Source organism: Mus musculus, chromosome 4 (genome assembly GCF_000001635.26).
Source record: "Mus musculus strain C57BL/6J chromosome 4, GRCm38.p6 C57BL/6J".
Lineage (NCBI taxonomy): Eukaryota > Metazoa > Chordata > Mammalia > Rodentia > Muridae > Mus > Mus musculus.
The window spans coordinates 98,700,918-98,725,519 of record NC_000070.6 but is presented as its reverse complement, the minus strand read 5'-3'; the positions used below and the strand labels follow the sequence as shown (position 1 = coordinate 98,725,519).

General features: G+C 45.8%; 1 protein-coding gene across 11 annotated transcripts in view; it reads right to left on the bottom strand.

Annotated features, from left to right (window-relative positions):
• Window positions 1-5,916: 5,916 nt before the first annotated feature.
• Patj (PATJ, crumbs cell polarity complex component) overlaps window positions 5,917-24,602 on the bottom strand; it is a 324,044-nt gene continuing 305,358 nt past the window's right edge. For all 11 annotated transcript variants that reach the window (XM_006502704.3, XM_006502705.3, XM_006502699.3 and 8 more), the window contains 2 exons: window positions 21,419-21,525; window positions 5,917-7,611 (listed from right to left, as the gene is read on the bottom strand). In XM_006502704.3, the coding sequence (XP_006502767.1) occupies window positions 7,584-7,611; window positions 21,419-21,525 (135 nt within the window). In that variant the 3' untranslated portion in view covers window positions 5,917-7,583. The remainder of the gene's footprint in view (window positions 7,612-21,418; window positions 21,526-24,602) is intronic.

The following is a 24,602-nucleotide window of genomic DNA, read 5'->3' as shown; positions in this document are numbered from 1 at the left end:
ACCACGAGCTGGGATTGAGGCTGCACCCTAGGCTTTGTTTCATTCACCCGGTTCCTAATTCCCAATGATCAGGAGCCAAATGTGTTCAATTGCTGCATTCCCTTTTCATGTCTTCCCATTCCCCACTTCCTCCTGGAACGTAATTCCAAACGGGCAGGACTTTCTTTCTCACTCACAGCTTCCTTCACTTCACGGGTACCCAGGATTATGACTGGCATGTGCTACAGCCTCTTGTCAAATGAAGAAATAAGGGAGTCTACCCCTCCTGCTACGGCAGACCAGATGGTCCTGCTAAATGTGTGCCATGTTTTCTGCAGGATTAAGAAGGTTGGTGCTAGCCAGACAGTGGTGTTGCACGCCTTTAATCCCAGCACTTGGGAGGCAGAGGCAGGTGGATTTCTGAGTTCGAGGCCAGCCTGGTCTACAGAGTGAGTTCCAGGACAGCCAGAGAAACCCTACACAGAGAAACCCTGTCTTCAAAACAAAACAAAACAAACAAACAAAAAAAGAAGGTTGGTGCTGAGGCCTGGTGGGATGGCTCAACAGGCAAGAGCACTGACTGCTCTTCCAAAGGTCCTGAGTTTAAATCCCAGCAACTACATGGTGGCTCACTACTCCCTGTAATGAGATCTGATGCCCTCTTCTGGTGCATCTGAAGACAGCTACAGTGTACTTATGTGTACTTATGTATAATAATAAATAAATTTGGGGCTGGAGAGATGGGTCCGAGGGTAAGAACACTGACTGTTCTTCCAGAGGTCCTGAGTTCAATTCCCAGCAACTACAATGGTGGCTCACAACCATCTGTAATGGGATCTGATACCTTCTTCTGGTGTGTCTGAAGACAGCAACAGTATACTCACACATACATGAAATAAATAAATAAATCTTTAAATAAATAAATAAATAAGTCTTTTTTAAAAAAAAGGTTGGTGCTGAAGAGATGGCTCAGGGGTTCACAGCACTTGTTGCTCTTGCTAAGGACTTGGGTTCAATTCCTAGCACCTACATGGTGGTTTACAATCATTCGAAACTCCAGTTTCAGAAGATCTGATGTCCTCGTATAACCTCTGAGAGCACCAACCATACCTGTGGTGCACACACATATGTGCAGGTAAATACATATTTAATTAATTAACTAGTTAGTTAATTAATTAATAGAAGAGTGGGTTGCTGGGCACGGTGGCACACATCTTTAGTCACATCACCTGAGAAGAATAGGCAGGTGGATCTCTATGGGCTCCAGGCCCTTCTGCTATGCACTGTTGAGTTCCAGGACCATCTGAACCATCTGAGCCTGTCTTAAAAATGAAGGATCTGCCAGGCATTTGTCTTGAGTTAGAAACTTTGGGGTTCTGTCTGTCTGGGCCTCATAGCTATTTCATGGATAGCAAAACCTCCTAAGTTCGTGTAAGTGAAGTTTCCCTTTTAAATATTTTACTTCCTCTTTGACATTATTATCTTTTTTTAATATTTTTTATTAGATATTTTCCTCATTTACATTTCCAATGCTATCCCAAAAGTCCCCCATACCCTCTCTCCCACTCCCCTACCCACCCACTCCCAATTTTTGGCCCTGGCTTTCCCCTGTACTGGGGCATATAAAATTTGCAAGTCCAATGGGCCTCTCTTTCCAGTGATGGCTGACTAGGCCATCTTTTGATACATATGCAGCTAGAGTCAAGAGCTCCAGGGTACTGGTTAGTTCATAATGTTGTTCCACCTACAGGGTTGCAGATCTCTTTAGCTCCTTGGATACTTTCTCTAGCTCCTCCATTGGGGGCCCTGTGATCCATCCAATAGCTGACTGTGAGCATCCACTTCTGTGTTTGCTAGGCCCCCCTGGACATTTTTTTTAAAGATTTGTTTATTTATTTATTATACAGTACACTGTATAATAAATAAAGTACACTGTAGCTGTCTTCAGACACTCCAGAAGAGGGCGCCAGATCTCTTTACGGATGGTTGTGAGCCATCATGTGGTTGCCGGGAATTGAACTCAGGACCTTCGGAAGAGCAGTCAGTGCTCTTAACCGCTGAGCCATCTCTCCAGGCCCCCCCCCCCCCCCCAGCCCCGGACATTATTATCTTAATTGCTTTTCTATTGCTGTGACGCGACACCACGAGCAAGGCAACTTAAGGTGGGGCTTACAGAAGGTTAGATAGAGCTCATGGCCAGCATGGGAGCAGGTAGGGATAGCTCTGGAATTATAGCTGAGAAATTCCATCTTAAGACAGCCATGAGGCAGAAAGAGAAGGACACCAGAACTTTAGGAGTCCTTTGAAACCTCAAAGTCCATCTCCAGTGACATATCTCTGAGTCCTCTCCAAACTGTTCTACCAGCTGGGGACCAGCCATTAAAACAGTTGAACCTACGGGGGTCATTCTCTTTTAAATAAAACCCCTTAGGTCAGGCATATGCGAATATCCCTAGTTTATGCCAGCGATGGAACCCAGGGCTCTGTGCATGTGAGGAGACCAACTGCAAAAGTCTGTTTTATTAACTGTTCAATTTGCTAGTATTAACTTCATGCTCAGTTCCATTTACAATGTGCTACACACATACAATAACATGGTAAGTTCTAGCAACAAGGCTCCCCAACATGTAGAGAGAAATGATGGGGTGGGGCCCCAAGCCTCCAAACACTCACAGTCACCTATCATTGTGCAGTGTTAAGAGCAACTGACCTAGCTGGTTAATGGGAAGGGGAGAATTGGAATTCCAAGGAATATATTCCATTCTGTGCTGTTGAGAGCTTGGTTGGGAGAACTGGGGTTCAGAGAAGTCATGAGACCACTTACCACAGGCCTTTCCTGTCACACTGCATAACCACCTGCCAGGAGAGCTGATCAAAAGCCTCAGCCTCTAGGTGCCTCTTGCGCCACCACGCGGCCATCTGAGGTATCTCAGGCTTATGTATTCCCAAGTCCCGCAGCAGGCGTAATCAGAAGACAGCAAGGATGGGCACCCTTGCCTGGATTCCATTCTTGACTGGAAGACGCTTATATAGGATGGTCTTCGCTGCCTGGAACTCTCAGTTTCAGCAGCCGAGTTCCCTTATTTTCTTAGGTACCCTGACTCAGGTAAAAGCTTACCCTTGGTTTCATGCAGAATTCAGAAAGAGGAGCCATTATGAAGCAGAATTGAAATTTATTAAGAAGCATTTTAAATGTAGATTTTCAGCAGAGGGAGAAAGAAGGCACTGGAGAAGGAAATATAAGGCTTGGGGTGTGGGCTTCTCCAAGAGACCCACTTTATTGTCTTTAAAATGGCCGCTTTCTCCTTGTTGGTGGGGTTTGAAGCTGCTGTCTTGGACGGGTTGCTAGGACTTAGGACAGGAGATTACAGAGGTACACAGGGCAGAATTTCAATTGGCAGAGTAAAGTTGTTCATTCAGGAAGATAGGGGAGGAGCACTCTTGTAAGCAAAGGCAGCTCTCTCTCTCTCTCTTGGTTTTTTTTTTTTTTTTTGTTTGTTTGTTTTGTTTTGTTTTTGTTTTTTTTTTTTTTTTTTTTTTTGTAGCCCTGGCTGTCCTGGAACTCACTGTGTAGATCAGGCTGGCCTCGAACTCAGAAATCCGCCTGCCTCTGCCTCCTGAGTGCTGGAATTAAAGGTGTGTGCCACCACCGCGGCGGCAGCCATCTCTTTAAAAAAACATTATTTTCACATAAATTTTTTTTTAAGACTGGGCAGTGGTGCCACATGCCTTCAATCCCAGCACTCAGGAGGCAGAAACAGGCAGATCTCTGTGCGTTTGAGGCCAGCTTGATCTACAGGGAGAGTTCTGGGACAGCCAGGGCTATACAGAGAAACCCTGTCTTGAAAATCCAAAATTTTGGCAAAGAAAGAAAAGAAAAGAAAAGAGAGGAGAGGAGAGGAGAGGAGAGGAGAGGAGAGGAGAGGAGAGGAGAGGAGAGGAGAGGAGAGGAGAGGAGAGGAGAGGAGAGGAGAAGAGAAAGAAGAGAAGAGAAGAGAAAGAAGAGAAGAGAAGAGAAGAGAAGAGAGAGAAAGAGAGAAAGAGAGGGGAGAGGGGAGGGGGGAGAGGGGAAGGGAAGGGAAGGGGAAGGGGAAGGGGAAGCGGAAGGGGAAGCGGAAGGGGAAGGGGAAGCGGAAGGGGAAGGGGAAGGGGAAGGGGAAAGGGAAGGGGAAGGGGAAGGGAAGAAAAAAGAAAAAAAATTGGGCCAGTGTGGTGGCACATGCCTTCAATCCCAGCACTGAAGTGGTAGAGGCAGGTAGATATCTATGAGCTAGAAGCCAGCCTGGTCTACATAGTGAGTTCTAGGCAGCCAGCACTATATAGAGAGACCCTGAAGGGGCTGGAGACAGGACTCAGTGGTTAAGAGCACTCACTACTCTTCCATAGGACCCAAGTTCAATTCCCAGCACTCACATCAGGTGGCTTATAACTGTCTGTAACTCCAGCTCCTGAGGGACTTGATGCACTCATGTGGATGAACACCCCCCCCCAACTAAAAATACTATTAAAATATAAAATGAAAAACACTTGGGAGGCAGAGGCTGGTGAATCTCTGAGTTTGAGGCCAGCCTGGTCTACAGAGGGAGTTCCAGGATAACCAGGAGAAACTTTGCCTCAAAAAAAAAAAAAAAAAAAAAAAAAAGTAACCAAACCAACCCAACCCAAATGAAAGGCTTTAATTCTGGAAACTGGAGAGATGGCTCTAGCACTAAGAGCACTTACTGCTCTTGCAGAGAACTCACTTGGTGGCTCACAACTCCAGGTCTAGGAGATCTAAGGTTCTGTGCTGGCCCACTTGGGTTGTTACATCTGTGTGGTACATATAAATTAGTGCAGGCAAACACACACATAAAATAAATGAATAAGTAAATAAATCTTCTTTAATTTTCTTTATTGTAACTTTTATTGTTTCAAAATATAGTTCAGCCTTCTCCTGGCTGCCTTGGAATCAAGATGCAGAACTCTCAGCTCCTTCTCCAGCACCATGTCTTCCTGCAGGCTGCCATACTTCCTGCTATGATGATAATGGACTAAACCTCTGAAACTGTAAGCCAACCCCAATTAAATGTTTGCCTTTATAAGAAAATAAAGTTCAGTTGGGCAGTGGTGACACATGCCTTTAATCCCAGCACTTGGGAGGCAGAGGCAGGCAGATCTCTGAGTTCGAGGCCAGCCTGGTCTACAGAGTGAGTTCCAGGACAGCTAGGGCTACACAGAGAAACCTTGTCCCGAAAAAACAAAAAACAAAAACAAAACAAAGAAAGAAAGGAAGGAAGAAGGAAGAAGGAAGGAAGGAAAGGAAAGGGAAGGAAAGGAAAGGAAGGAAAGGGAGGGAGGAAGGAAGGAAGGAAGGAAGGAAGGAAGGAAGGAAGGAAGGAAGATAGGAAGAAAAGAAAGTTCACGCACATTTAGAACCCTCGGAAGTCAGAAGAGGGTGCACTGCCATCTGAGATACACCCTCAGCCCAGATTCCCATATTGTAACAGGACACCGTGAAAAGCTGAACTAAAGAACAAAATAAAGTTAGATTAGATATAGAGAGTAAATGTGTGCAGCATCCACCATGTCTCTGCTTGCTCCTCAGGCAGCTGCCTTAGTTAGAAACATCTATCCGTAAGACCATTCTGAAGTCTTAGTTTTCTAGTTCACTTACCTCTTGGGCTAACTCCAACTAACGATATGAATACTAGACTTAAAGGGCCACAAAAGTAGTATGTGTAATTGTAAGAAAATTATGTTTGTAAATCACTGCGTTCTTGGTGTGTAGGAAGCTCTGATAGGATCACACCATTCTGGGCCCAGCAATTGCCCACTAGTCCTGGAAAGAGGCAGGGTCCCTGAGGAACTTGATGCACAAGGTATCACAATTTCTTCATGAATAGACTTCCAGTGGCATTCCCTAAAAGGATGACGTATGAATAAAGACACACCACCACATCATTTCAAAATGTGTATTTAACGCCGCCATTCCATCAAAAGTAAGCAAGATCGCACTTGGAGAGCATTAATGCTGTTATCTTTGTCTTCTAAGGTGCACTTTCATTTGGGCTTCATTTGGTTTTTGCTGCTTGAGACCTTCTTTTGGGTACCATTCACAGAGGACACTGAGGTTGGTGGCTTCTCATGAACTGGGAGATGAGAGCCTACCAAAACCATGTATTTTGGATACATTATAAATTCTAAAAACCCTACAGAATCTCAAAAAGCTTAATACCAGTCATTGGAATACACCATCAACATAAAATTGAGGCATTCTGCACTTTAGAATAGCCACAAGAGTTAATGCACTTTGGGATTGCATCTACTCAAAAGGAATATCAGTTAAAATCCTCACTAATTAAATAACATTTTAAATTAGGGCCCATTAAATTCTGGGTAATTACTGAACATTCTGCTGCATCGAGTTATAGTCCTAGAATGCTAAGCTATGTCTATTGCTGACCCTTCGTGGTAGTTTCCTTTGCTTTCAACAGACGACTCTACGGTGCTTGGTGATGACCATCCATCTCCCTTCCCAGCCCATTGCATGCTCTGAGGACTCTTGATGCTCTCAGCCACAGCTGCTTTCTTAGCTACAGAACTTCAGCCAATAGGAGGTAGAGGCTGGGAAACTCAAGCTAAGCACTTCTGTGTCTGATTCCCAGGTCATTTGCTTTAAGTTCCCGAGCTGCACACAGCCGCTGCAGGCTGAGCCACTGTGCAGGTTGGTACGAAGGTGAGAGAAAGGCTAACCAAACTTGTAACTTGCTTCTGATAAGGCTGAGGCCGATCGAACTTGCTCATCTCTACAGTCTACAGTGTGGTCTAGGGTTTCCACCTCCTCACCTGCAGTCTAGGGGGGTAGGGAACGGGTGATTCCGATCTGCTGAGATGCCCACCACTCCCAGTTAGCGTCCCAGTAATGTGAGCTAGCATGGGTGGAACTCAAACTCGAGGGTTACTTGTTCCTGTGGAGACCAAGGCATACTTGCTGAGCAGTGTGCGCTTGTCAAACTCAGAATCAACGCCTGTTAGGACTCCAAGTAGATTACAAAGTCTGTAAATGGACTCCTCCGAATCACCAAGGACTAACAGCAGATCAATCTAGAGGCAGGGATGCGAGGTCTACTTGACTGAGTCACACAGAACAGAACGCAGTAATTCCCAGCGGCAGAGTATGAATAGTTCATTGCGAGGAAGTTAATTACACTGCTAATGTTTTCTGGTTTATTTGAAGAGGCAAATTAGCATAAGTAAATCACGAGTTAAGATGACAAGCTAAACCTTTGTTTCTACTCATTAGATGAGACCACAGGAGCTTGCAGCTAAGCCTCTGTGGGGATGAGGGATATGAGCAGGAAGCAGAGACAGCAGCTCTGTTTCTGCAAACAGAGTCAGAGCCAGTGATGATGCTGGGCTTTAGCCGAGGCAACTGTTCATCCCAACCAGAAGCCGCAGAATTCTGCAGCAGTCTCGTGAAAAAGTGTGTCATGATCAGGACCCGCAGCTCACGGCAGCACAGTCAAGGCCACAGTCCCTCTCTGCTGCTTTAGAATGGAGGCAGCTTGCTCATGGTAATGCCTTCCAGGGTCTCGCCATTTCAGCTAAGATCTGGTCACTTCACTTTAATCAGCCGTCCTCTGCATCTGCTCCCTGCAAACAAGAAACAGTCCAGCTTAGACCAGTGTTAAGCAGATTAAATCAATATTAAAACCGCTAGCTTATGCCTGTGCTTATCAAAAGACTTAATTTAAAGACTTCAATTAATTTTTAAAAAAGATTTATTTGTTATTATAGATAAAGTACACCGTAGCTGACTTCAGACGCACCAGAAGAGGGCATCAGATCTCATTACGGATGGTTGTGAGCCACCATGTGGTTGCTGGGATTTGAACTCAAGACCTTCAGAAGAACAGTCAGTGTTCTTACCAACTGAGGCATCTTGCCAACCCCCAATTAATTTTTGTTTTTATTTTTGAGACAGGGTTTCTCTGTATAGCCCTGGCTGTCCTGGAACTCACTTTGTAGACCAGGCTGGCCTCGAACTCAGAAATCCACCTGCCTCTGTCTCCGAAGTGCTAGGATTCAAGGCATGCGCCACCACGCCTGGCTCCCAATTAATTTTTTTAAAAAGATTTATTTATTATATATGTAAGTACATTGTAGCTGTCTTCAGACACACCAGAAGAGAGCGTCAGATCTCATTATGGATGGTTGTAAGCCACCATGTGGTTGCTGGGATTTGAACTCAGGACCTTTAGAAGAGCAGTCAGTGCTCTTAACCGCCTAGCCATCTCTCCAGCTACCCCCCCTCCAATTAATTTTTTAAAGACAATTTGTTTTGGTTGATTTATTTTGAGGAAGGGTCACTAAATAGCCCTGGGTAATCTGGGACTTGATATGATGACCAGGATGGCCTTGAATTTATAGGAACTCTCCTACATTTGCCTCCTGAGGGTTAAGATTATTGGTATGTACCATTATGTTTGGATTTTAAGCATTTGTTTTCTTTCCTTAGGCTATGTAACCCTGGCTGGCATAGAACTTGATTTGTAGACTGGGGTGGTCTTGAACTCACAGAGATTTGTCTGACTTTGTTTTCTGATTGCTGAGATTAGTGGTCTGAGCCACCACGCTTGGTTTAAGCAATATTTTACAATAAGAAAAATATAGTACCCTACCGTTGTTTGAATAATAATGGCTTAAGAGTAAAGCATGAATTATCTAAGTAACTCGCTGGTAGAGATGTCCAGTTGTCACAGTTCTCATAGAAACAGAATTTTGGTCAATACTCAAGAGCTAAGTGGGACTGGGTGTCATGTCATATTCATGGAATATAATGTCTAGTAGAACTGAGTCTTATGTTAGTCTTACAGTCAATGCCATCCTTATGTAAGGATGCCACTGCTTCATTAAGGTCTCAGGGCTGTCACCTGGCAAAACTGTTCCTTAAACAGGTGAGTTATTGACATCTTACAGATGCTATACACTTGATTCAGTGGCTTCAGTGTCACCTGATCAAATCTGAGGTTTCTATTTTGTCATTATGGTAGACCTCAAAATGGCACAGAACAGCTAGGTAGTGGTGTGACATGCCTTTAATCCCAGCACTCAGGAGGCAGAGGCAGGGGAATCTCTGAGTTTGAGGCCAGCCTGGCCTACAGAGGGAGGTCCAGGACAGCCAGGGCTACACAGAGAAACCCTGTCTCAGAGAAAAGAAAACAAACAAAAACAAGGCATGGAACAAACGGAAGGCAGCACTCTCTCTAAAATGGGACTCTAAAACTGTGGGCATCAGTGGAAATCCCTGGGATTAAGATGGGAAGGAAATGCCAGGCATGGTGGCACGAGACTGTAATCCCAGCACTCTGGAGATGGAGGCCAATGGATCTCTGAGTTTGAGGTCAGACTGTCTAAAGAGTAAGTTCCAGGACAGTCAAGGCTACACAAAGAAACCCTGTTCCAAGAAATAAAAATCAATACAACAAGAAAAACAAGAACAACAGAAAGAAAGAAAGAAAGAAAGAAAGAAAGAAAGAAAGAAAGAAAGAAAGAAAGAAAGAAAGAGCCGGGCATGGTGGCACACGCCTTTAATCCCAGCACTCGGGAGGCAGAGGCAGGCGGATTTCTGAGTTCGAGGCCAGCCTGGTCTACAGAGCGAGTTCCAGGACAGCCAGGGCTACACAGAGAAACCCTGTCTTGAAAAACCAAAAAAAAAAAAAAAAAAAAAAAAAAGAAAGAAAGAAAGAAAGGAAAGGAAAGGAAAGGAAGAAAGAAAGAAAGAAAGAAAGAAAGAAAGAAAGAAAGAAAGAGCCGGGCATGGTGGCACACGCCTTTAATCCCAGCACTCGGGAGGCAGAGGCAGGCGGATTTCTGAGTTCGAGGCCAGCCTGGTCTACAGAGCGAGTTCCAGGACAGCCAGGGCTACACAGAGAAACCCTGTCTTGAAAAACCAAAAAAAAAAAAGAAAGAAAGAAAGAAAGAAAGAAAGGAAAGGAAAGGAAAGGAAAGGAAAGGAAAGGAAAGGAAAGGAAAGGAAGAAAGAAAGAAAGAAAGAAAGAAAGAAAGAAAGAAAGAAAGAGGAAAGGAAAAAGGGAAGGAAAAAGGGAAGGAAAAAGGAAAGGAAAAGGAAAGGAAGAAGGAAAGGAAAAAGGGAAGGAAGAAGGGAAGGAAAGGGAAGGGAAGGAAGAAGGGAAGGGAAGAAAGAAGGGAAGAGAAGGGAGAAGGGAAGGGAAGGGAAAGGAGAAGGGAAGGGAGAAGGGAGAAGGGAGAAGGGAGAAGGGAGAAGGGAGAAGGGAGAAGGGAGAAGGGAGAAGGGAGAAGGGAGAAGGGAGAAGGGAGAAGGGAGAAGGGAGAAGGGAAGGGAGAAACTTAGGAGATGACTGGCCCAAAGCTTTCCCCATCTCTTTGGGATCTCTTGAATCCTGTGAAAGCTAGTCTGTGGAGAGAGCTGAGACTCCACAGGCACAGAACTGAATCCTGCCCAGGCTCTGAGGGAAACCGATCTAAGAGGCTTTCAAGGCCCTTCAGACCCATGTCACCCCAAGGTAGGAAAGGAAGGCCTGAGGTACTTGGGCAATGATCCAGAAATGTGAAGCTACAAAACATGCAAAATGTCTTTATGTATTATATGATAAAAATATATATATATATGTCCAGGTCTAACTAGGGAAGGGGAAAGAAGCTATATGACTAATTAATTAATGGAGACAGTTTCTCATAGTCCAGTCTGGCCTTAATTTCTGTATTGTAGGCAAGGATGACTTCCTGCCCAAGTACTGATGAGCACCATGCTGCAGCTCGCTGGAAACACCTGCCATCACCAACTGCTGTGTTCTGTGTCATCAGTGTGGCACTGGGAATGAAAGAAGAGAACTGTGTGTGTGTGTGTGTGTGTGTGTGTGAATGACCCAAGGGCTTCCACGTAAGCTGTGCTCTCACGCTGTGTGTCCCAGCTTGGCCAGACAGCCATGTATTTCAGTTGAGCATCCTTAAATCAGGAAACACAAAATAATTCCCAAATCTGAAAAACATCTGCTGCACGTTTTGTGGCATAATATTCAAAGTGGAAAATTTCATACTACAAATCTGCTCATGAGAAAATTACCAGTAATACTGTATGAAATTATCTTGTTTTATATGTGTGTGTATAAATAAAATAAATATGAAGCTTGAGTGAATTCCCTTCCACATATGTAAATATCCTATAATCTGAATAAAATATCCCAAATCCAAAACAGTGCTGTTCTGAAGCACGTGGGATAAAGCTTGTCCCGTCTGAACTCTCATGATGGTCACACTCGTGTCACAGACTATCTGGGGCTGCCAAACATTGCCCCTAATTTTCTGAGTTTGCCTAAATCATCACCATCTTTCTTTTCCTTCCTTCCTTTTCTGTTCTTTCTTCCTTTCTTCTTTATCTCTTCCAACAGGACTCATCATGTAACACTGGTGGGCTACAACTCACTACGTAGACCAGGCTGGCGCCAGAGTCACAGAGATCACCCGTCTCTGCCTTCTCAGCAGGCCTATTTTCTTGTTGGTTGCTGAGAGGACCAAGACCTCAGGCAGCTTTGACGTTAAAGTTCCTTTTTAAGACTTATTTTTAAAAACTGTGTGCCTGGGTATAGGTATGACACATGATTGCTGGTGCCTGAGGGAGGCCAGAGGCCAGAGTCACAAACCTCCCTGCAGATTCAGCTCCAGGCAGTTACGAGCTGCCTGAGATGGGGACATAGGTGCTGGGAGCCAAACTCTGCAAGTTCAGTACACACTCTTAACTCCTGAGCCATCTTTCCAGCTCATGATTTGAGGCTTTCGGCCAACATGCACCTGGCTGGCTGCACCCTAACAGATTGCTCGCCGGATGGACCCCTCGATTTCTACATGATAACAGCACTTATGACCGTCATATTCGTGGAGTGGTGAAGAGTCCTATGGGCTATGTTAAACAGTCTTTTAGTCAAGGAAGAGAAGTATTCATGGAGCGTTTCCGGTATAAACTACACCCATGCTTCACGGCTCCAGGAGCCTGAGAAGAAAGATTCTCAGGGGAGCGTTCAGTGGGGTACATGTGCCTGCAGGAGAAACGACGTCAGTCATTTCAAAAAAGCTTTGGGTGGGGGAAATCTGTCAGCTTTAGGCTGACATATCCTGGAAGAGTAAGATGTGAATGAGAAAGGCTCAGCAACCTTCAACACTGCAGGGCCAGTAAAAATGGCTGTTGCTATTACTTGCATTGAAATATGCCTCACCTTTTGTGTGTGTGTGTGTGTGTGTGTGTGTGTGTGTGTGTGTAGGTCAGAGGATAACTTTTGGGGGTCAGTCCTTTCCTTCTAGCACATTGGTTCTGGGGAATTAAATGCAAGTCATGAGGCTTAAGGGCAAGTGCCTTTAACAACTGAACCAGCTTAGCCCCAGGAACACTCTTTCATCAAGACTGAAGGCTCTAAGTGGGCTACGGGCCAGAGCTTAGAACTTTTCTTTCTTCTTTTAGATTCAGAAACTTATTTTTAGTAGGCGTGACAAAACAAACAAACAAAAAAACTTGCTCACTCCAGCCAAGTAATGTGTATGTATGTCCTGTCTTAAAAAACAAAACAAAACAAAACAACAAAAGCAATACATTCCTTAAAAAATAAAACACATGAAAAAACCAAGGTAGGCATGATGACTCACGTCTGCATTCCAGGTACTTAGGAGAGGGGTGTGGGTGGGTGAAGTGAGGTGAGGTGTTCAAGGCCAGCCTGGGTGATATCTCAAAAGTGAAACAAGTCCCTCAACTAAATCAAGCAAACAGTTTACCAGGACAGTCGATAGTCAGCACTTACATGGGATCCTCCTTTGGTGCTTCCAGGATACCCTGCCAGGGGTCTTCGCACAGGCTTTCTGTGGTGTATCCTCCTATTTCTGGGGTACACAGTCTACTCACTACTGCTGGGGCCATCTCACTCTGATGGGATGATCTTTCTTTCATTATTTTATTTCTTTTTTATTTTTTGGATTTATTTATTTATACACAGTATTTTACTTTGTAGCCCAGACTTGCCGGGACCTTTTAGCAGTTCTCCCAGGTGTCAGTTTCTAAGTACTGGGACACGTGCCACCTGTCTGCACAGTAATACATATTGATGTCGCTTCCCTCCATCCTGGGGCCTACAGACAGGTGCAATGGGCTAGCTGGCTCTTCTCTAGCACAAGGCAAAGGCCCGCCAGCCTTCTCTATGGCAGCTAACATGGCCATGAGTGCCACCTAGTAGTCAGGTGTATCTATCGGGTGGGCCACGGAGGTAGGAGCAGCCTTAGTACTACAGGCAGACATTCCCAACAATGCCCCTTGAGAATAATGGTCACCACTGCACGTAGAGGACAGTGGACACACACATCTACCTAAGGGCTCCCAGGCTGGCCACCATGTTGCATTGCGAAGCTGCCTCTCTGACCAGCTGCAGTCTGCTAGGTAAGTGGGAATGACATGCGTTCTCTGTCTACTGTGCCATAATCACATGCCACCCACAGGAACCAATGGGTAAACCTCCAGCTGTCTAGTGTCATCCAAGAGCAAATAACCATTGATCTAAGGGCACAATTAGCAGGCGAGTTCTGTGCATGTAACAGTAAGCTTGCATGTGTGCTAGCAAAACATCCTAGGAAGATACAGGGTCTAGCTTGATCTGTACTTCTTTTAAAAATCTTTCCTTATTCTTTCTTTTTTAAAAAAAATTTTTTTTAAATTCTTTAAGAATTTCAAACAATATATTTTCATCAAGAGCCTTTGTTTCTTTAGGAAAATAATTCCTAGAAAGCCGCTAGATCAATTAATGAATAAATGACTGTTGCTTTAAAAGTGAATACAAAATGGTAAGAAAACAGGTGTGGCCACACATTCCTGCAGTCTGCTCTCAGCAGGTAGGTCAGGAGGATCAAGAGTTTAGGCAAGACCATCCTTTGCTATGTAGCTGGAGGCCAGCCTGGGCTACAACATTAATGAGCCAAAAATGAATGCACAAATAAATAAGGGAAAGTTGCAATGTCTATACTAAGTACTTTTCACAGGCCTGCAAACTTTACAATAAAATCAAGGTTTAATTTTAAAACTCACACTGAGATGAAAAATGATTACTCTAGAAGCCATGTAGAGGCAGCAGAAGTCGTGACTACCTGGGGCATTCTGGGAGTAGTGTGAGGCTGTTGTTATTTGTTTGCTGTTTTTCTTTATTTAAGACAGGTTCTCACAATGTAGCCTAGGCTGACCTTGAATTTCCAGTGATGCCCCTGTGTCAGCCTTGTGAGTACTAGGACGATAGGTGTGTATCTACACCAGCTTGGGAAAGTGATTAATTCTTGAAACATTGTAATTTGGTATTAGACCAACATATCAAGTACCTGGCAGAGTAGCGGGCAAGAGAAATTGCCTTAAGCTGACAGTCTCCTAGCAATCTGAGGTGCGAGCTTGCCTACGCATGTTTTTGTGGAGGCGAAAGGCTTATGTTGGATATCTTCCTCTCTCATTATCCTTATTTGTTCCCACATTTATTTGTTGAGCCTGTGTCTCTCTCTGAACCCGGAGCTCACCAATCCACTAAACTGGCTGACTTGAGAGCCTGGGATCTCCTGTCTCTGCCCCGCAGTGTTGAGATTAGACATTTGCCTTCTGCGGAGGTTGGCCATCCGAACTCAGGTCTTCATGCTTACAAAGCAGGCACCTTACCCACCAAGCCACCTCCATAGCCGCATGATCTCTGCATCACCACCAACCCCTTGCCCTGGCTGTTCTGGAACTCACCATGCTGGCCTTGAACTCACAGAGACTCATCTCATCTGCCACTGTCTCCTGAATGTTGGGATTAAAGTTGTACACCATCACACCAAGTCCCTGGTTTTCTTTCTTGAAGGGCAAAGCTGAATCCCTCTTAAGCCTAGAGCAGTGTGTCTGGAGGCAGCCTCAGAGCAGGTGCTACAGGAGCTAAACTTCAATCTGTGGGTGCCAGCTTCTCCTCTTGTCTCCCCAAGAGATAAGTACTTTTTTGTTTTGTTTGACAAGACAGGGTTTCTCTGGGTAGCCCTGGAACTCACTCTGTAGACCAGGCTGGCCTCGAACTCAGATGTCCACCTGCCTCTGCCTCCCGAGTGCGGGGATTAAAGGCCTGTGCCACCTCGCCTGGCAGATAAGTACTTCTTATCCCACTAGTGTAACACTTTCTTTCCTGGTTGGGGTTTCCTATGAGACCTAGATGAAATAACAACCCTCCTCCCAACACAAGTGTAGCCCTCAGCAAAACAGTTCAACGCACTTACAATGCACTTAAAATCTCACTAGCTTTGCTTAAAAAAGTACAGTAAAAAGGAAAAATACCTGTTGGCATCAGGACCTCCCAAACCTATGACATCACATAGGCGACAGAACGACCTGCAGACCTGTTGCCAAGACAACAGGCACCATATTCCCATAATCCACTTGGCTCATCTCCCACCTTTACCTGTGGTATGTCATTTTCCATATAAATAAGGGGAACAGCCCCCCATCTTTTCTCACTTTCTCTTTCTACCACCACCTTCCTCGCCACCCTCTCTTTCTCTTCTCCCCCTCTTCTCTTTCTGCCACCACCTTGTCTCTCCCTCCCAATAAAACCTCTTCCACGTGGAACTGTCTTGGTCTAGTGTGCTGTTGAGATGCAACCCGCCATTCTAACACATCAATACCTTTGAAAATATAGTCTTGACATAAATTGGGAGGTCTTCGTGTGGAATTCCATAACCCCTTACAATACTTAGCCCCCTTTAGTCCCAGCACTTGGGAGGCAGAGGCAGGCGGATTTCTGAGTTCGAGGCCAGCCTGGTCTACGCAGTGAATTCCAGGACAGCCAGGGCTATACAGAGAAACCCTGTCTCAAAAAAAAAAAACAAAAAAACAAAAAAACAAAAAACAAAAAACAAAAACAATACTTAGCCCCAACCTTACAGCCTTTCTCCAAAGTAATAATCTAAGTAAGGCACAAGGGTTCTGAAAGCACAATGTATGCTGTTTAATTCCAAGAGCAGACACCGAGAGGGAGTTCATTTCTATGGAAACACAGATTTGAGAGAGATTTCTAATCTGCGAAGCTATGAGTGCTGTTTTTTTGTTTGTTTTTTGTTTTTGTTTTTTTTTGGGGGTTTTTTTTGAGACAAGGTTTCTCTGTGTAGTCCTGGCTGTCCTGGAACTCACTCTGTAGACTAGGCTGGCCTCGAACTCAGAAATCTGCCTACCTCTGCTCCCTCTGGGATTAAAGGCATGAGCCACCACTGGCCGGCCTATGGTTTGTTGTTGTTGTTGTTGTTGTTGTTGTTCTTCTTCTTCTTCTTCTTCTTCTTGTTCTTGTTCTTGTTCTTCTTGTTCTTGTTCTTGTTGTTGTTGTTGTTGTTGTTGTTGTTGTTGTTGTTGTTCTTCTTCTTCTTCTTCTTCTTCTTCTTCTTCTTCTTCTTCTTCTTCTTCTTCTTCTTCTTCTTCCTTCCTTCCTTCCTTCCTTCCTTCCTTCCCTTCTTCTTCTTCTTCTTCTTCTTCTTCTTCTTCTTCTTCTTCTTCTTCTTCTTCTTCTTCTTCTTCTTCTTCTTTCTTCTTCTTCTAAGATTTATTTATTATATGTAAGTACACTGTAGCTGTCTTCAGACATACCAAAAGAGGGCGCCAGATCTTGTTATTGATGGTTGTGAGTTGCTGGTGGTTGCTGGGATTTGAACTCAGGACTTTTCGAAGAGCAGTCAGTGTTCTTAACCGCTGAGCCATCTCTCTAGCTCCCTATGGTTAGTTCTTAATTCATCTCTTTTTATTCAGATAAGATCTTGTTATGTAGTCTAGGCTGGCCCCTTTTCTGTGTGGTGTGTACTGAGGATAGTGCCTGTCATGGTTTGTATATTCTTAGACCAGGGAGTGGCACCATTTGTAGGTGGCCTTGTTGGAATAGGTGTGACCTGGTTGGAGTAGGTGTGTCACTGTGGATATGGGCTTAAGACCCTCACCAGAGAGGCAGGCAGATTTCTGAGTTTGAGGCCAGCCTGGTCTACAAAGTGAGTTCCAGGACAGCCAGGGCTATACAGAGAAACCCTGTCTTGAAAAAAACAAAAAGACCCTCATCCTAGTTGCCTGGAAGTCAGTCTTCACTAGTAGCCTTTGGATGAAGACATAGAACTCTCAGCTCTGCCTGCACCATGCCTGCCATGCATGCCGGGATACTGCCATGCTCCCACCTTGATGATAATGGACTGAACCTCTGAACCTGTAAGCCAACCCCAATTAAATGTTGTTTTTTTTTTTGTTTTTTTGTTTTTTTTATAAGACTTGCCTTGATCTTGGTGTTTGTTCACAGCAGTAAAACCCTAACTAAGCAAGCCAGTAAAGAACATCCCTCCATGGCCTCTGCATCAGCTCTTGTTTCCTGCCCTACTTGAGTTCCAGTTCTGACTTTCTTTGGTGATGAACAGCAATGTGGAAGTATAAGCTAAATAAACCCTTTCCTCCCCAACTTGCTTCTTGGTCATGATTTTTGTGCAGGAATAGAGACCCTGACTAAGACAAATTGGTGCCCATGGCCTCGTGTCTGCTAAGCAAGAGGTGTAGCTCTGAGTTCATCCCTACCCATTTTTATTTGATTTGATTTGATTTTGATTTTGAGGCAGGGTTTTGCTAAGTTACCCAGAGTCACCATGTAGCTCAGGCAGGCCTTGAGATCATGATGTTCTGGCTCAGCCTCCTAAGCATCTCAAATCTACTCATGTACTACAAGGCTTGAACAAATTCTTGATACACACACACACACACACACACACACACACACACACACACACACACACACGTTTATGTGCTGTGTTCTTGTGCACATTAAAAGGCATGGGACAGCTTGTAGGGTTCATTTCTCTCCTCCAACCATACAGGTTCCAGGGAGGGAACTGGAAGTTGTCACTCTTGGCAGCAAGTGCCATTTCCCATTGAGCCATCTTACCAAAGCCCCTCCCTTTATTTTGAAGTGTGATCTGAACATCAGCCCGGGTTGACTAGAACTCATGGCCATCAATATTCTTTCTTCAGCCTCCCGAGTGCTGGGATGGCAGCCACCATCACATCCAGTAGCTAGTCAGAAAGTGAGGACTATCCTAGAGTTTAAAACCCAACTTGTGCTGTTCAAATAAAGAATGTGTGGATGGTACAGCCCACACTGCAGAGGCCATACCAGCAAGATGGACACCGGCAGTCTCCAGACATGCCCCTAACCAGCAGTGGCAGGCTAGTGCTTGGGAACTGAATCCCTTTTTCTGCCCAAGTGTCCGTACGTATCACTTCTCCTAGGGTGGAAAGACCCTTGCCAAGCCCACCTCCAGTAAGGTGTTCCTCTGTACCCTTCAGGAGGATGAGCCCAGGCTTTCTGTCCTCGATCCTGATGCCACACCATTGGTAATGAGTCTTTTCCCTCTACCTGCTCCTTCAGCTAAGTTCAGGATCATGGCTATATAAACAATAACTAGAAGCCAGGAGAGAAGAGGGCCATCAGCGTGGACCAAGAGGGGTGAAGACAACCTGCTTCAAACGCGTGACTGAGATTTTCGTCAGTATGGAAGACTTCTCTCTCAGTCAACTTTACTAAAGTTTAAATCACCCATGTGTGCTCAAACCATCTAATCTCATTTTACCTGAAGCCAGTGCTGGCCTTGAACTGGCTATGCAGCCAAGGGTGACCTTGGATTTCTATGACACTGCCTCCCAACTGTTGGGCTTAGAGGCTTGAAACAGCAGACTTGGCTTTATGTGGTGCTCTGGATCAAACCACGGCTTTGTGCATGCAAGGCAAGTGCTGTACCAACCGAGCTATACCTCAGTCCTTCTTCCCACAGGCTGCCACCCAAAGGATGGTCAAAATCGAAGGAAATCTGGGGTCCCCATCCACACTGTCTGGTTTGTGGTGGGAGGGTCTCTTTTCTTTTCCTCTGAGAATGGGGTATGTGACCTTTGATTTTGCTGTTCTGATTAGATCTCTCTCCCCCGCAGCTCTGCCTAAGTTATTTTGGGGTAGGTTTCCATCTGGTTGACACTAATAGCCACTGCATGTTGATGCAATGTTTATGTCTAATAGTTGTCTACAGTAACTGCTATAGTCTGTGCTGTACAAATTGTGGATGGTTTTGGATACCACCCAGCTTAGTCCAATTCTTTCAAAACTCATCATTAGCTTCACCAATTACCCCTTGCCCCAAGTTGGGCTTTTGGCAATGGCTTCAAGGGCCCTACTCTCCCTGAACTTAACTGCTCTTACCAGCCCTTCCACAGCTATGGATTTATAAGTCTACTTTTCTCTTAAGGCTGGGTAGGGCCACATCTTTATAAATATTTCTCTGAATCCTCAGAACTCAGCACCAGTACAGTGCCTGGCCTTAGAGAGATGTCCAGTCATGAACTGTTCCCACATGGAGCAGTAGTGACGTCATGAGTAAGGTTAGACTTACTGTGGCCTCACGAGCACGCTCAGTCATGGCCTGGAAGCTGGACATGAGTGTGATTCTGGCTGCTTTTGCAGACATAACCCTGTTGCCAAGGACATTGGGAAGGAAACTGAGGTAAGAGCTCAAACACAGAACTAGTTTCCTTAGACACCTGCATAGCTGGGCCACTGGCAATCGGGAGCAAGCATCATCTGGATCATGCCAATTTATCTCATAATACCTTAATATTTCTTTTTTGAAAATTATTTTTATGGTTTTTAATAATCTATGTGTGCAATGGCTGATATGGTTTACATAAATGTGTGTGTGTGTGTGTGTGTGTGTGTGTGTGTGTGTTTAGGGAGGGTATGTGCACGTGGATATAGATTCCTGTGGAGTCGATAAGGTGTTGGATCCCTTGGAACTGGAGTTACAGGTGGCTATGACACTGCCTGACATGGGTGCTGGGAACTGAACCCAGGTCCTCTCAAAGAACAGTATGCTCTCTTAACCTCAGCTACTTTCTCTTGCCCAGCCCTACCCTTAACAGTTTTGTCCTTCCTTCCTTCCTTCCTTCCTTCCTTCCTTCCTTCCTTCCTTCCTTCCTTCCTTCCTTCCTTCCTTCCTCCCTCCCTTCTTTCCTTCTTTTTCTTGTTTTTTGGTTTTTTTGGGCCAGGGTATCTCTGTACTATGTAGCTCTGGCTGTTTTAGAACTCATTACGTAGACCAGGCTGGCCTGGAACTCAGAGTACTGCCTCTACCTTTGCAGTGATGGGATTAAAGGTGTGACCACTACACCCAGCAGAGACTTGTTTCTTTTTTTCATTTCTCTTCCTTTTCTTTTTTCTTTTCTTTTCTTTAAGATTTATTTATTGTTATATGTACTGGTGGTCTGTATGTCTGTGTGAAGGCGCCAGATCTTCTGGAACTGGAATTATAGACAGCTGTGAGTTGGCGCTGAGAACTGAACTAGGGTCCTCTGGAAGAGCTCTTAACCACTGAGCCATCTCTCCAGCCCCAGAGACTTGTTTTTAAAGACACTCAGAGTCGGGCGGTGGTGGTGCATGCCTTTAATCCCAGCACTCGGGAGGCAGAGGCAGGTGGATTTCTGAGTTCGAGGCCAGCCTGGTCTACAAAGTGAGTTCCAGGACAGCCCGGGCTATATAGAGAAACCCTGTCTCAAAAAACAAAACAAACAAACAAAAAGAATTTGGGATCACAGCTATCCATAAGGGACTTTATTAGGGGTAGGCTAACAACGCCGGGCTGATCCCAGTTTCTTACATGAACTATTAGCTGGTAGCATTCATTGAGCACACACTATGACCAGATGCTGACAGGAACAGTTCCAGACAGCACTTCTAAGTGCAGCTGCTCTCTGCCTGTCTGGAGAATAACCCCAGGGAACCTGCTAATACCGGATCCTCGACTCTGCTGGGGAACATCTCCTCAGAGTCTCCACAAATAGTGTCTTGGAGTGTGTGTGCAGGCGCATACCCAGGCGCGTACAGTTCAGGGGCTTATAGCTTGTGAAAGTCAGTTCTCACCTTCCACTCTGTGGGCCCCAGGGACCAAACTCAGGTCGTCAGACTGGGTGCCAAGTGCCTTTATGTCACCGGCCTCCTGTTCTTTATTCTTGTATCAGTTTAGCTTCAGAAACATTGCTTTAATGAACAGCTTGGCAATGACTAGCTGTGATGACATATGCTCTCAAAGGGGACAATAAGATTTCACCTCAGAACAAGGCTTTAACTTAGTGAGTTAAGGGCATGTTAGTCCATGCACCTTAGAGCAGGGTGGACCTAGGAAACCTGCAGTTTCTTAGGACAGGGTATAGGCTTGTGTCGAGGCAATGAGAAGGATCTTGTGGTGGAATAGAGAGCCCTGACAGACACCTTGTCAGACCTTGTCAGGGCAGGAGAACTTAGCACGTGCATCCCTCCACTCTGAGGTCACACACACCGGAGCCTGAAGCTCAGGCGCTAGGCCCACTCTGTATCAGAACACTCACTCTGTGTCTTCCGGATGTCGGTCAGCAGTCGGAGAGCCAAGCTGGGAGCCTGCAGACATGATTTCCAGCTGGGTCGCTATGGCACTTATGTTGGTATCTGCCACAACCTGTGGGAGGGAGTGACAAGGTATTTTACTGTAAGTTGCAAGGATGCTGGAGAAACCACGGCTGTATTCTAAACAGCATTCCTCCTGCACGGAGAGCTGGAGAGATGGATTATTCGTTTCTCGTTTCCCTTTCTCTCTCCCCATCTTTCTCACTTGAATTTCCTCCCTCACTTCCCGAGACAGAGACCCACTGGTGTTAAAACTCTCAATGTTCCTGCTGCGCCCTTCCCAGGGCCGGGGTTTCAGCATGCACCTCCATGCTGCGCTGGAGGCTTTCATTTTTTTCTTAAACTCTTTCCTTCATTTGACTTCCAGTGGCTGCTGCCTCTCCATCCCCTTCTTTATTCTTTTGTGGAACTGGAGACTGAATCCAGAGCCTCTGAACGAGGACTCTCTCACTCACCCATGTGGCCACACCCTCCTTTTGAAACCTTTTATTTTGAGGTAGGGCCTTACAGAGCAGCAGACGCAGCGATCCTCATTCCTCAGCCTTCCAATAGCTGCTGGAATCACAGGCCTGTGCCACCGGCCCAGGTACATTAGCCTCGTGCATCTTCCCACCCCACCATCCTCTCTTGCTGACTCTTGTGCAGTGTGACAGGCCTAGCTCCCAAGTTCCTAGTCTTTCTCATCCACACTGGGTCTTGTGCTATTAATTTAAATACCACCCGTGACGACATCCCCAGCTCTCTATCTCCAGCTCTACCTTACTTAACTCCAAACCCTTATGATGTGTCCCCAGTGATGTTCTTCAGGAACCCACTGCTAACGTCCCCAGCCCTCTGCCCCACAGCCTGGGCTCTTGCAGCTTTCTACATCCTAGATGACTGTGACCAGTTCTTGTGGTTTCATAAGGTAAGTAAGGTTGGTTGGTACCATCCTTGATGTCTCTGTCTCAGCCCACTGTCCTCCCAGGTGCTGCAGGCTGACCCACAAAGTCATCTCGTGGAGTTCTACAGGAACCACCTCACTGCTCAGCCTCACTTTTCTCAAGTAGCTTAGAACCAAGTTAGCATGGCGCCGATTACTCCAGACTCTGCCTGAAGTCATCTGCAGAGAACTGGATGCTGGGCCACAAGCTGAAGTCCTTCCTATGACCTTCAAGGTGTCCTGCCCTGTGGCAGCTCTCCTAACATTTCCCTGAGTTCAGCATTCTGACCTCATTGTCCTGCCGGCTGTCCTACCCCCACCCTAGAACAGAGCCCAGGGATCTGGAGGGCTGACTGTCCCACTGCAGATCCGGAGAGGAATTTGCCCAGGAGTGCAGGGAAACTTGATGTGACGCAGTTCCAGAACATACCAACAGAGGGCACACATGCCTCAGTTGTGAAACAGCTGTCTGTAAAGCAGGAGAAAGGCGATGGGCCAGAGGAGGGGTCAGAAAGAATTTGGGGATCATCCAGACGAGGGGAAAACAGTTATGTACAAGTGCAGCGTGTTCTAGAAATACAGTCATGGGAAGAATAGTCAACTAAATGGGGACATGCGCAGCATAAAAGCCTAAGACGCGTAGCATAAAAGCTCCCTTCTAGACTCTCTTCTTCCAGTAGCAGGCAGGGCTGTCTCACATAGCCTAGAGCCTCAGCAGACGCTGCCTGCTCTCAAGGCACACTCTTCACAAACAATTCCATTCCAGCTTCTCCAGGCCTGAGCCTCCAGGACCCACATACTCCCGACTTTCTCGCTGCTGGTAGGGTCTGCTCTCTGCTATCTCTGCTTACCTCCAGGCTCTGTCAGAGGCCCAGGTGACTTCAGAGTCAAGTGACAGCACATCCATCCCCTGGCTTTAAGTTCTGCCGCTGTGCTTATAACCCAGCAGCTATGCTCGGCCCAGTCACCACTTTGGGATTTGCATTGACATCGCTCAGCTTATCAAAATTAGGATACCAAGTCCAAGTTTGGACTTGGGGGGTGGGGGGTAGCTCAGTGGCAGAATGCCTGCCTAGCATGTTCCATTCTCAGAGGACACACAGCATGCACCCCACCCTACTTCCTCTCCAAACTCTGGACCCTAAAACACACTCCCTCTGCTCAGCTGACTTTTCCTTTCATTTTTTCCACTTATTATCAAATTACACCTCCAGCTCCCCCATAACGAACTAAGAAGGTATAATACTGAAACCCTGCTGGGGCTGGGACTGTCATCTGAGACAGGCACTGAGGTGCTCAGTCCCAGTAGCCTCCTGGTGCCGCCTGCTCCCGAATGAGTTCCCAGCCCTGTTCACTCTTCTCTTCTACCTTCCCCTGTCATCTTCCCGGATACACAATGGCACTCTCCCCCTGGAAACCTTTCACCACTGCCCCTTTGTTTGTGGGAGAAGACGCTAAGCATGTGCAGTACCCCCGACCCCTGACCAACACACACTTCTAATCTTTCCTCCGTTCCTCTCAATCTTCCAGACTTTTCTCCCTGGGAATCTCTACACAAGCCAGCTTAGCTGACAGCCTGCTCCTCGTGCGACCTTCTCTAGTGCCCCTGCCTAAGTCAATTCTTCCTGTTTTCTTCTGCATTTTCAACCCGTTTCTTAGGGATTGACAGTGCATGTTTTTTTTTTGGTGGCTGTGGATCTCGGCTCCAGCTCTACGAGCAGCAGGGTCATGCCCCAGCATGTGCCTATGGAAGAACCCTGAAGAGAATGAGTGGGCTGGAAGCCTTCAGGAGGGACAGAGAGATTGAGGTGATTATGTGGAGACGGGGCTTCTGGTCCTTTAAGGAGAGAGAAAATCTAACAGGTAGGCCCCACTCCACAGAGACATGACAGAGGGAGTGAATGAAGGACGTCCAGGCACTGACCAAGCTAATGTCATTTTGATATTTTTGTTTTGCTTTTTTTTCAAATGATTTATTTTTATTCTATGAGCATTGGTGTTTTATCTCATGTGTCTTGTGTGAGGGTGTTGGATACCCTGGAACTGAAAGTACACCAAGCTGTGAGCTGCCATGTGGATGCTTGGAGCTGAATCCTGGTCCTCTGGAAGACCAGCTCGCGCTCTTTCTTAACTGCTCAGCCATTGCTTCAGCACCAACTTTTTCTTTTTACGTTTGTTTAGTGTGTGTGTGTGTGTGTGTGTGTGTG